At 44.8% G+C, this 13,616-nt stretch overlaps 1 protein-coding gene across 1 annotated transcript in view; it reads left to right on the top strand.

The window, feature by feature from the left end:
* The window catches only part of SLC27A1 (solute carrier family 27 member 1), a 1,244,912-nt gene that overhangs the window by 309,136 nt on the left and 922,160 nt on the right, over positions 1 to 13,616 (top strand). Inside the window, exon 4 of the mRNA XM_044084455.1 lies at positions 4,048 to 4,209. Coding sequence (XP_043940390.1) covers positions 4,048 to 4,209 — 162 coding nt within the window. The remainder of the gene's footprint in view (positions 1 to 4,047; positions 4,210 to 13,616) is intronic.

Genomic DNA, 13,616 nt, shown 5'->3' with positions numbered 1-13,616 from the left:
CCAAGGAGGTGATTGTGCCCCTTTACTCCTCACTCATTAGGCCCATAATAGAGTACAATGCCCCATTTGGGATGTACCTCACTAGACACCTGCAACAACTAGAAAGACCACAGAAGTATCTCACTAAGAGGCTTAAGGGCCTTAAACAATTACCCTATGAAGCACGACTAAAAAAGCTCCAGCTCTTCTCAGTCGCTTACTGTCTTCTCAGAGGTGACCTATATCTGACCTATAGGGCCATGTCAAACCCTGAACTAATGGACATGCTTCACCTCAAAAAAACGAGATCCCTCAGAATCACTCGTTCTAGCGACTTGAACCTATGTACAACAATAAACAGGACATGCTGGAGGGATAGATTTCTGTCCCAGCGACTCCCCTCACTCTGGAATAGAATCCCAATCCATATTCGACAGAGCTCCTCTCTGACCCTTTTCAAGAGAAATCTTGATGAGTGGATGGGTAATCGTAAGTTCTACCCTGGGATCACTTCAGGAGCCCTGTTGACAGAGGCCCATGTTACTAATCTAATGGGGAGGCGAAAGCCATCACTCTGTGGCTAGGCTTATAAATGCCCATGGGCAGATGGCCTAGTACTTACCTATGAACCTATAATGTGCATCACAGATAAACTTTTTATAGTAACACAAGTGCATAGCCCATTGTCTACGGAAAATAAACTTTTTATAGTAACACAAGTGCATAGCCCATTGTCTACGGAAAAATGCTCATATTTTTAATTTTGTTGTTCCTTTCATTATTTAAAACATTTTCAGATCATGCGAGGTATGCTTTCAGTACAGAATTTTGGAGAAAGCCTCTTAGGAAATACTACAGGAAGTGAGCAGGATTAATTAGCTTCCTGCTGCTCAGGGCAGACCATTTGTTTCAAAGTATTTTGGAAGAAAAATAGCTGTCTCATAGCTGCCTCAAACATTATATCTAGCTGTAAATCCTATTTGTTGTCAGAAAATGGAATATTGTTTTATGTGGTCATGGAGTAAGAACCAGCTGGTGATTGCAATATGTGATCATGGCATTTCAGTTTCCCTGGACTGAAGGGATCCTTTGCTTGTCATTATTAGCATGAAGTCCTGGGCAGTAAGTGATTATAGAAATATGTCTAGCACTTTAGCTACCTTTGTACAGAATGAGGTTGAGAATCTTTTGACTGGTCATGGGACAAAAGTAACTCTCTGATGTAGTAGCTTGGTGTAGCTTGAGTGTAGCTTAGAAATCTGGTAAATGGCAATAGAAACTATGGTATTTAGTGACTGGATCAAACAAGGTTTGCAAATCAACAGCAAGAATGTGAAGGTATAAAGCTGCATTTGTCTTGATTTAGAAGATAAAAGGCTGTGCAGGTGAGTGATCAGAAGATACAGAACCAATCAGCTGGTAACTGAGGGAAAAAAGGACTGTTCAAGAAAAATGCATTAAATCAGTAATTTGGGCAAGACAAACCTGAAAAGATCAAATGTAGGATATATATTTTATTTTTTTACAGGTAGATGTACTGGAACACAGTGTACCTTTCAGCAACATCTAGTGGTTCCTAGTATTTCATGATCAAAGAAAAAGTACAGCATAAGATAATCATTGAGACAGTGGTTCCAGGAAGTAAAAGTGTGACCATTTTTTTATTCCCTGCTGCAGGTTAGGGTTATATTTTTGTTGTGTCTCTTTACTACTAGAAAGCTTCTGTATGCTGAACTTCCAATTTCTGTAGTGTTTCAGTGATGAAAGTTAAAGGTGGTGTTCAGCATGCATTGCAAGCACCCAGATTGCCGATGAAATGTTGGGACTGTGATTTGTGTACTTCAGTGCATTGCATAACTTAAGCTCTGAGTTATTGGTATGATGCAAAGAATCTGTCTAGTCAGCATAGCTGCGTAGTTTTAAGGATTATTAGGTGTGAGCAGGTTAACAGTTTGTGAGTCATAGTGCATAGTGATTAATGAGGGTCATAACATGAGGTTTTGTTCCATTAGCTTTTTATGTAGATGTACTGAAAGGCAGTTATGTGACAAGCAAGGCGAAGCTTGTGCCTGCTGATAAAAGTAGGAATTTGAGAATTGCCATGGATAATGGGACCTGATACTGGTGTTTCTAGGACTGCTTAAGGACCTTGACACTAAGAAATGTAGCTTAAAAAGTAACACAGAGGGTAGTGGTGAGGACTTGAGAACTACATGCTGGGTGGTGGGAAGTAAGATGTATAAAATGCCAGCTTGTGCTTCTGAGGGATAAAATTCATAGCTGTCTGATAGGTGCGTCTCCATATAACTTCACAGATTGTAGGTTAGGTTACTTTTAGAATATTTAAACTCCGAAAAGAAAAAAAAAAGCATTATGCGTGATTAACAATAATCTCCTGTGATTTACTCTGATTTCTATTTGTGGTGATAAATAAATATGAACTAGTTGTACAGATATAAGTTGCTCTGTTTGTGTATGCATCTAACAATAGTCTTTTTCACAACACTGACCCAAATCATGGCTTTCTGGAATGTTGACATCTAGATGAAGTCTTTGGAAATAAAGCACTTATTTTATGATAATTTATGGTACAGGAAGCCTCAGAATTTTGTTTTTGTGTAGGACTGTGTAACAGTAAGTTTTCTGCCTTAGTAGGCGGTGTACCCAAGTTTTGAAAAGGTAGTTATTTCCTAACTCTAAGATACTTTTGAAATTGAGGTGAGAACCAATTTAGAGATGCACCCTCTTATTGATGTTTTATGGTTAGTCCTGCTTAAGTTATCATCAGTTGTGGTAGGCAGTTAGGTGTATACAGGAGTTACTTACGTGGACCCCTTAGTGCATGAATTCAGTGGGCCTGAACTCTGAAACAGTAATGCTGTGAGCAGGACTTCCATTTACTTACTGGTAGCATACCTTTCAAATGACCCTGAGCTTGGCTCAGATTTTTGCTCCATTCCCGCCTATAATTTCTGACTTTATGACAGAGTATTCCTTGTATAGTAAGCAGAAGGAACAGAACTTTACAATTGTAGACTAGTTCTTCAGAAAATAAATGCTAGTGCAAACTCTGTTCCACCAACATTGTAACTGAATGGGGCTAGTATGTGTAAGGTGTCCCTGTTTTATAGCCTTTCTTCTTGACTCTTGAGGTAATAGGTTAAGGGCTATAGTAGGCATGTCATGCAGTGGTGTATGCTTTATCTTGGACATGCATCTCAAAAGTCACAGATGTATTCAACCAAAAATTTATAACTAGTAATTAGTATAACACTGGTGAATTCCACTGTACATTCCCGAACAGACTATCACTGTACTGGTACTGTTAAATCCTACCTCTTCAACTAGTCTTTTCACATTTCAAGGCTCATTCTGGAATTTAGGACCGTCACCTCAGTACCGTGAGCTGCCAGTATTGCAGCAAATGCTAACTTCTGTCTAATTAGGATAGTTGTTCATTCCATTGTAAAACTAGGAGTAGTGTAATCCGTATTTCATAAGAACTGACAAATGGTAATTGTGTATTTTACACAGTTCACATAAACCTTTGCTACTTATGTGTATTGTTGGGTTACTCTGTGGTGGGTGGCCGTGCTGCAGCCAGTGTGAGTGGCCATAGCTGTTTTGCAGCTTTTGTGGGTGTGAACTTGATGTTTCTCACTATGCCTATTTTACAGGGAAGCTAGTAATTTGAACCATGTATGGACTGGGTTCATTTGTATTACATTTTGTGCCGCAAAAGAATCTTGACAGAACAGTGTAAATCTGTTAGTCTTGCTTAGAATAAACAAGTAAAACAAACAGATTAGTATATAATAAGAATCATGAGTGAAACAAGCAGTTAACCATACTGTGTCACAAACTGCAAGAACACCAAGTAAATTATAGAGCTTATAAAGGTTTAAAATAATTAACTCAAACAGTCATTGTGTGAGTCTTGTTTAGATTCAGCAGTGTAGTCTACTGTGGAATCAGTGAAACTAGTGTCATGGCTGAGTATTGCTATCCATTTACAGATATGAACATTCTGGAAGTGCTTACGTTTTATTCTTACCGTTTACATTTCAGCAATAACTGAGGTACATGGCTCGCTGGGGAAGAACATGAGGATGTTCTGCAGTGGAGAACTGAAACAGGAAAACATTCCTTTAGGCACAGAACATGTAGACCCTGTACTGAGAATGACATCTATCTCTCCTCCTCCAGCTGTTTCACAGAAAGGGTTTAACGGTAATACTTATTTATTTTTTGCTTTTGCTCATTTCTGCAATTATAGCAAAGCATAGTTTCTTCAAAATGATATTTTCTGTTTAATGCCGCCTTTGTATGTATCACGTCTCAAGAGTTCACTTTAAAGGTTTACCCTCAAAATACTTTTTTTCACTGTTAACTTGTGTAACACTATCTGGCATCTTTCATCTGAAGATTTTTTTTGCTCTCGCTGGAATGTCTTTATACCTGACTCATAATTCCTTTTAGACCAGAGATACCATCTGACATTAATTTTCAGATGTTAATATATGTAGCAGGTGTGCTAAATAGCTGTCCTTGTGCATATGAACAAGTCAGATATTGCCATATTTTTAATATTTCATAAACTGTGCAATTTTCATAAAATTGTTTGACATCATGTAAAAGGTGGTACCATGCAAGCTTCTCTAGTTCTGTTAGCACTAAAAAATGTTCAAAAAATGCATGGCATCCTTTGAAAATCCGTATTACAGTGCACAAAGCTGTTACTGCCACTTTGACTACCGTGCATAGTTTTGAACCTATTCGTTATTTGTAAATATAGTTATGGAAATAGCATGCTGCTTGTGTATGTTTTCAAAAATTACATGGCATCATTTGAAGGGCACATTCCAGTGAACAAAGCTATTACTTCTACTTAGTGTTCCATACGTTGTTTAATATTAAAGAAATCAAGCATTTTACAAAACGTGTTGTCGCATTTGAATTATCACTTTATGGTAGACCACACTGACACAGAAACTTAATGCACAGCACATGTGGCTTGTTTTAACTTTTTATCAAAAATAGTGTTTTTAGTTCACTATAAAACAAAGAAAATTGCTTCTATTATTTATTATCTTTATAGAGAGTATTTTTTGCAATGAGAATGGTTTACTGCTTGATTGTTATGGTGGGATTACTTTGACCAGGTGTGGATCATTATTCATGTGCTGGGGATTTGATTGCTTGGGTGAAGTCCAGGTGAACAAACACATCAGGTGTGCGTAAACTCTTGATGTTATGTAGTCCAATCTCACCTACATTCTTACCCGTGGGTTCGGAGCCGAATATCGGCTCCGACTCGGCCAAACTTTTCTAGCTCGAAGTCTTCTATTGGCTGGGCTAAGCAGGTATCCCATGCTGCACTGCTCCATATCCCCAGATCTCGTTTGCCGCTTGTGTAGCTCGGACGTGGTCTCGCTCTTGGCTGTGGCCAAGTACCCTTTTTTCTTGTTATTCTGAGAAAACTTGTTACAAACAAAAAGCTATTTTAATAGCTATTTCTAATTGCTGTTGTGTTGGTATTTCTGTAGTATGATTGTGGTTTGTGGTATCCCTCTAGCTGTTCTATCGGGCTAGGCCCATTTTAGTTAGAGGACCTAGTCCTCCCCTCTTGTCCTGTGTTGTTTCTCTCTAAAACCGTTTGAGTTAGAGGTTTTAGTGTCTGTTTCCCTTCTGTGTAGGTGGGTTAAAAGAAAACGTTTTAGTTAGAGGTTTTTAGCCCTAGTCGTCTCAGTGTGTGTCCCTTCTGAGGATTGTGTGTGCGTGTTGTGTAAACTTGTTCCCGCACTTAGTGGTGTTTTGCATGTCTGTGTCATTTTTCCTGTCAGACAGTGACTTTTTCATTGTTGTGGTATTTGTGATTACTGGTTTAAAATATGTCCAAAGATTCCAAGGAGCACAAACCTTCAGGTTTTAAAAAGTGCTCTGTGTGGTTACAAGATGTCCATCACCGATGGACATTGTGTTTGTTTATTGCCTAGGAGCAATCCATCTGCAGGAGTCCTGCAGCTTCTGCCATGCTTTTAGTCCCAGGGTGCTTCAAGAAAGAAAGAATAAGCTAATTCTAAAGGGACTCTTGAAACCCTCGTTCGAAGAGGCCATGGATTCTGCTTCCAGTTCTAAATCGAAATCCTCAAAGTCAAAAAAGAGATCTCCAGCTCCTTCAGTTTCCTCGGAGCCACAGGAGAAAGCCACAAAACTTGCTTTGACCTCTGCTCCACTGTCCTCGGGGCCGCAGGAAGTGTCGGTGTTGGCTCCAATTATACTGGAACCTCATCGGAGCCGATCGCCCAGTATTAGACCAGTGTCACCTGAGAGGAGATCTCTACCTCCCTCCCTGTCCTCCAAATCCTCCAGGACTCTGTCAAATGTGGATGTCGATAGGGTGGTGCAGAGGCTCCTCCAGTCACCGGTTTTGGCTAAATTGTTTTTGGCTCTGAGCCCGTCCCGATACCTTTTTCGATCATTCCTCCTCCGAGCGCATCTCTGTCTTTGGAGCCAGAATGTTCCGCTCCATGTGATGTTCTTAGGTCAATTCCGATGGCCCCTCCGGGCCTATTGGTACTGACGTTGGCTCTGACCTTGTCGGCGCTGTCCATGGGGTTCGGGACTCTGGATTCTTCAGTCGGGCCCGAGGGGGACACCTCGGGACACATTTCGGTTCCTAGTCTCCCGCTCGGTGCCTCGGCTCGAGGAACCCCGACTCCTGTCATGGTCTCTGAGGCTGGCCGGTCCTCAGATTCGGGGGGGGGGCCCTGCCTTTGAGGCCATGCAGACTGCGCTGGCCAGATCTTCAGCTACATCATGCGGGTTGGTCATTCTGTCCCCTACCACTCGGGTGAGAGCCTCTGATCACCACCTATCTGTAGACAGCGGAGCTCCAAGGCCTAGGCATACCCCCCACGAGTGGTCCCCAAGTTTCTGAGGGCCCTTCAGAGTTCTTGCCTAAGGAGCCCCCTAGAAAGAAAACGCGCAAGAGGAAGCACATAGACTCCCAGGATGAGTCTCTCACCTCAGATACTGACCTTGAGGAATCTGAGAGGTCCCCCAAGTCATCCTCTGATGTTTCTTTCTCCGACATCCTGGAGATATTGAAACAAAGAGCTGACTGGCCATCCAAAGCCCCTTCTGAGGAGGAGTCGGTCCTCCTAAAGGCCTTTGGTGCTCAGCCCTCTGCCTCCTGGGTGTCCCCACCCTTCGAGCTCTTGGATTTAATTTGTCGGAGAGTATGGGAGAACCCTGGTTATGTGGAACCCGTACCCAGGAGACCCAATACATTTTTCTGCTCCCCCGGGTAAGGAGTTTTTGTCCAGAGGAGTCCCTGTGGATGCCATGGTGGTGGCGGCGGCCACTCAGAAGGAAGTGGCAGAGACTTCTTCCTCCGTCCATCCTCCTAACAAGGAGTCTAGGACCATGGACTGGTACGGGAAGCGTACCCTATCATCAGCAACTTTTACCTTACGGTCGCTGAACTGCCTGTCTCATTTTACTCTGCTCCAGAGAGATCTCCTCAAGGAGTTAGGAGATACTCTTGCTGGTAACGTGCCTGAGGCGGTGGCCCAGACGGTTAACGCCCAGGTGTCTACCCTAAATTCCATCGTTAACTCCTCAATGCGGCTCATTTCATATGCAGCCGAGGGAGCAAGTAGGGCAGCAAGCTCAAGGAGTCGCCCTTAGAAGGCAAGCCTGGCTGTGCCTTTGTCATTTCGCGGAGGCCTTCAAGTCTTCTTTCACTGACGCCCCCTTTGATGGTTCTTCTTTGTTCGGAACCAAAGTGAAAGACACCCTCACCAGGTGCGAGCAAGAGGGAAAGACCCTGTCTGCTGTAGGGGTTAGTTTTTCCCTTCCCTGTAGGCCTTACCCCAAGGCCCAGCGGGGTGGGAAGATGTGGTTCAAAAAATCAGAGGTTTTTTCCTGGTGCACAAGGTGAGTCCCCCTCCAAAGGCAGTGGAGGGGGAGGTTATTCAGGGAGACACCGCCCTAGAGGCAGAGGGGGCCCCCCGCAATTCAGGAGACGGCGATTCCTTTCTCGGCTCTCCCTACCATCGTTCCTGATGGGATGCCCGACTGTGCGTTTCCGGAGCCAGTCGGGGGTTGAATATCATTATACCAGGAAGCCTGGCAAAGCATCACCCAGGACCGATGGGTATTATGAATAATTTCCGGAGGTTATGTCATCCCCTTTTCGTCAGACCCCCCTCCAGTCAGGAAAATCCCAGACGTTCCACCCAGTCAAAGGGATCACGCAGCTTCAGAGGTTTCAAAGCTGCTAGGAAAGGGAGCCTTCCAGCATGTCCCTTCAGACCAGATCGGATTAGGGACTTGCTCAAGATTCTTTTTGGTGCCGAAAAGAACAGGGGACCTGAGACCCATATTAGATCTCAGCCAACTGAACAACTATGTACAAAAGTCCAAGTTCCGTATAGTCACACTACAATTGATTCTCCCATTGTTGGGAGAAGTATGGATGTGCTCCATCGACCTCAAGGATGCTTACTACCATGTCAAAATGGACAGGGCATCCAGGAGTCACCTACGCTTCCGGCTGGGAGCCAGTCATTTCCAGTTTCGAGCCCTGCCCTTTGGTCTCACCACAGCCCCCAGGGTGTTCACCAAGTGTATGGCAGTGGTAACAGCTCACTTGAGACGTCTAGGATTCCAAGTGTTTCCGTATCTGGACGACTGGCTCCTTACCGCCCCCACCAGGCATCTACTAATCCGAACCAGGGACGCTACCATCACTCTGTCAACAGTTGGGCATAACAGTGAACTGGGAAAAATCTGCCTTGTTGCCCTCACAGTGTGTCATTTTTATAGGTGCAGAGTTAGACACCGTTCAGATGCGGGCGTTTTTACTGCAGGAAAGAATCAGTCTTACAGCAACAGGTGCACACCCTGCTTCCCCTGAGGAAAGCGAAGGCAAGATTGGTTCTTCATCTCCTGGGGACTGTGGCAGCAACAATTATGTTGGTCCCTCTAGCGAGATTGCACATGAGGCTCCTTCAATGGCTCCTCTTTGCTCAATGGTCTCTCCAAAAACTTCCACTTTCCCACCCTATTTTGCTCACGGACAGATGCAAACAGGATCTCAGTTGGTGGCTTTGCACCAGTAATCTGGACAGGGGAAAACCATTCGTTCCACCAACCCCAGTTGCCACAGTGACCACGGACGCCTCCCAGATGGGGTGGGGGGGCATTATTTCGGCAGGACCGTCCAAGGCACGTGGCAAGATCATGAGATACATCTGCATATCAGCGTTCTAGAGATGAGGGCGGTGCTACTTGCATTGCAGGCACTTCAGAGCTTTCCACCTCTAGAGACTATTGCAATACACTCGGACAACATGTCAGTGGTGTGGTATCTGAACAAGCAGGGGGGAACCAGATCATACCCCCTGTGCAGAGAGGCCATATGAGTATGGCGGTGGGCAGTATCTTCCCAATGGTTTCTGGTGGAAATGCACATTCCAGGGTGATAGCGGACAGGCTAAGCAGAGCTATTCTGATGCCTTACGAGTGGTCCCTGAATCGTCTAGTTGCAGAACGAATCTTCAGCAGATGGGGTCGACCTTTTTGCCAGCCCCCTCAATGCCAAATGCAGCAGCTACTTCACGCTGATCCCCCCCACAGGGGAAGTCTCCCAGGGACGCTCTAGTTCACAATTGGCCCTCCGGTTTGCTTTATGCTTTCCCTCCGTTTCCCTTGTATCAAAAGTGATTCAGAAAGCGCAATCCTTGGGAAGCAGAATGATTCTGATTGCTGAAAGCACAAACAGGTCTACCACAGGATAAAAGTGACAATAAGGCTAAGACCACGAGCAGTTGTAGGAAGCAATTTAATCCACAAGTCCACAATTCAATGAATTCAATGATTCTGATTGCTCCACACTGGCCTCATCAAGTCTGGTTCCCCTTTCTCCACCCCTACATTGTGGACACACCTTGGATTCTGGACCCACAGCCAGATTTACTGACGCACATGCCTGGACAGTTCTACCCCTCTCTGCGGACCCTCCAGTTGACAGCCTGGCTACTCCACTTCCGTCATTAGGCTTCATCACTTTTCACCTGAGGTAGTGCATATTTTATCTTCCTCTCATAAGCCCTCTACTAGGAAGATTTATTCTAGCAAATGGAAGAGGTTTTCTATTTGGGCTCATACCCAAGAAATTGACCCTTACACAGCCCCAATTGCTTCAGTCCTGGAGTTTTTGTCTATGCTTTTCCATCAGGGCTCAACGTCAGCTACCATTAAAGTTCGATTGGCAGCGATTTCTAACTTTCATGTTGCTAATGAGCCTAGTCTGATGGCTCACAGACTCTGTAAGGCTTTCCTGAAGGGCACTCTATTACTCCGTCCTCCGGTCTCAGAACCTATCATGCCCTGGGATCTAAATTTTGTCCTGCAAGCCCTTACTTCACCACCCTTCGAGCCTGCAGCTACCTGCGACTTAAAATTCTTGACCTGGAAAACTGCCTTTTTAATAGCCATCACTTCAGCCAGGCGAGTTTCAGAAATTCAAGCCCTTTCTATCAAACCTCCATACTTGATCTTTCATAAGGACAGGGTTTCTCATAGACCACACCCTTCCTTCATTCCTAAAGTGGCGTCCATATCTAATCTTAATCAATCTATTGAGTTACCAGTATTTTTTCCCCATCTTTCAAGACAAGGCAGAATTTAAATTTCATCAATTGGATGTACACAGACAGTTACTTTTCTATCTGCACCAAACTAAAGATCTCCGAAAATCTGATCAACTATTTGTCTCCTTTTCGGAAAACAAAATTGGGTCCCCTATCTCCAAAATCACCCTGTCCAAATGGATTTCCAGTTGCATCTCTTTCGCTTATTCCGCATGAGGTAAAGACCTACCGTTTCCGGTCAAGGCTCACTCTACTCGGGCTGTATCTACATCTACAGCCTATCAAGCCAGATTGTCTATGGATAATATTTGTGCAGCAGCTACTTGGGCTTCTCCTCACACATTTGTTACTCATTACAAGTTGGACGTGGTATCTAGGGGCAGGTCTTCCTTTGGTTCCACAGTACTGAGGAGTATTTTCCTATGAGCCCCGCAGGATGTAGGTGCTAGGGACGCTGTCCCACAGGTAAGAATGTAGGTGAGATTGGACTACATAACATCAAGAAGTTATGTACTTACCATAACGTTCAATGTATGTAGTCCATCTCGCCTCACATTCTTACTTACCCTCCCACCTTCCCCCTTCCTGGAGGATCTGGAGGTTAGGTCTGATTTACAGAGTTCCCTTCACTTTTAGCTTATTCTTCTTTACCCGGATGTTGTTATGCATGGGGTATGAATGAGTGTTCGCAGCAAACTAGATCTGGGGATATGGAGCAGTGCAGCATGGGATACCTGCTTAGCCCAGCCAATAGAAGACTTCGAGCTACAAAAGTTTGGCCGAGTTGGAGCCAATATTTGGCTCCGAACCCACGGGTAAGAATGTGAGGAGAGATGGACTACATACATCGAACGTTATGGTGAGTACATAACTTCTTGTTTTAACCTATCCCTCATCCATATGTAAATGCCTTTATAGTGCATTCTGTTTTTTAACCACTTTGTAGTTCCTTGTACTGCTGCTTTCCCTTGTCAGTAATACTGATGTCCTTCAAGGATGCATCTGCAGTCCTAACAAATGGGTTGTCCTGGCCTCAGGCAGCCCTTCGGTCGGCCGGATTCCAAAGTCTGGGTCTGGCCTCGGCTGATGTCGCACTTCACCCGACGTCATAGCTGCAGTTCAGCTGGTATAAAGGCATCAGCCGACGCCATTTTCCCCAGTCTTTCTTGCCGCGTGGCGCCCGAAGCAGAAGCTGTTCGCAAGTGCCGGTCGGTCAGAACCAGAGATTGCTACTACCAAGACTTCTAAAAGCTAAGTACCCCGTTGGGGACTCTTTCTTGCCTCAGCCGATGTCAGAAAAAGTGAATAACTGTTTAACTTGTGGGAAACAAATACCTCATAAAGATTTCCACTCTTACTGCCTACCTTGTTTAGGCCCAGACCACGACGTAGCAGCTTGTCTAGCCTGTGCTTCTTTCAACCGACGAACACTTAGACGTCTGTCGGAATTTGCTGAGGAGTTTTTCGGTTCCGCTTTTGCTTACAACATGCCGTCGGAAACTCCGACTTCACATTTAAAGCGCAAGGAAAAGGACCGACACTCGCGGTCCGCAGTTTCGGCCGAAACCGCGGTTAAGTCAACCGCGAGTGTCTCGGTTTCGGCTGAAACCGAGCCCTCGGTTCTTCGGCCGAAAGCTTGCCTCCCACCGAGGCCTCATCCAGCATGGCTGAATCTGCTACTGAAATTCCACCTGCTCTTACAGGTTCACAGGATTTATCTGATACTATCCCTTTAGATATATCCACTCCTGCACGTGGAGCTGCTAGGCCCCCTGCATCCATGTCGATTAAGGCTTTTGCCAGGGCTAAAGCAGCAAAATCAACCAAGACTGTGCCTATTAAGACCCCCTCTCACAGGCCTAGCTCTAGTACTCAAATGCTTAGTCTAGCAGAGGATCTCATTTCTTTGATCAGGGGATCCCAACCTCACCCTTACAGGGCCTCTCACCCACCTCCAGGGAAGAGGCCTAGAGCAGAGCCCCCTGAGCCAGTTTCTTCAGATTACTCTTCTGATGATTCAGAAAATACAAACCCTCCAGAAGGCCCTTATTCTCCTTATGAGGACTCTGATGCAGAAGACTCCATTCCTTCTGCCTCCGCCTGAGGAATTTTCTTTGGGGAAACCTTGCATGCTATGAGGGAACAATTTCAATGGCAGGGCCAGGATTTTTCAGACTCTAGGAAAAGGCTTAGGACCTTTTGCATTTGCCACAGCATAGGCCTTTAGCCATTCCTCCAGTACTTACTGTTGTGGATGATGCATTTAATGATGCTTGTACTGCCCCTGATTCACTTCCTCCGGCCCCTGCTAAGCCCGACAGGTACTACAGGGTTCGGACACACATTATCATTTGTATAAGGCTCCTTTTGCAGATCCTGAAACTATTTCACAGGGACCCAAGGCTGTAGCAGCTACCTCTGCCAAAACCCTCCCTCTGAAAGGGAATCTAGGGCCTTAGAGAGATGGGGTAAAAAAGTTTATACTTCTGCTACTCTTTCGGCTAGGGCCTTAAACTGTCAATTCCACATGATTCAGTATCAGGAATTTATGTTAGACCAGTTAACTAAAAAACTGTCCTCGCCTGAACCATTAGACAAAAAGCCTCTTCAGGAAATGGTACATAACATACAGCAGGTCAGTAATCATTCCTTAAAATGCGGCTATGATGCACTGGAGGCTTCCTTTAGATCAGCTATGACTGGTACAGTGATCAGAAGGCATGCATGGTTAAAAGAGCAGTCCTTACCAGACCATGTGAAATCAAAGCTCCTGGATGCTCCCATGGATAAACATAATTTGTTTGGCTCACCTGCACAACAGGTGCTGAAGAAGGTGGAAGAGAAAGCAAAATCTGTCCAGACAGTCAAGGATTTCTTACAGGTCCAGCCTCCAAGGTTTAGTAGGAACTGGCCTTCCAAGAATTGGTCCTTTCCAGACGCCACCAGAGCACAGAGAGGCAGGAATAGGCGCCCAAG

The sequence above is a fragment of the Protopterus annectens genome, chromosome 9.part0, assembly GCF_019279795.1.
Source record: "Protopterus annectens isolate FY-2018-M chromosome 9.part0, PAN1.0, whole genome shotgun sequence".
NCBI lineage: Eukaryota > Metazoa > Chordata > Ceratodontiformes > Protopteridae > Protopterus > Protopterus annectens.
The sequence above is the reverse complement of the archived record's forward strand: the minus strand, read 5'-3'. Positions and strand labels throughout refer to the sequence as shown.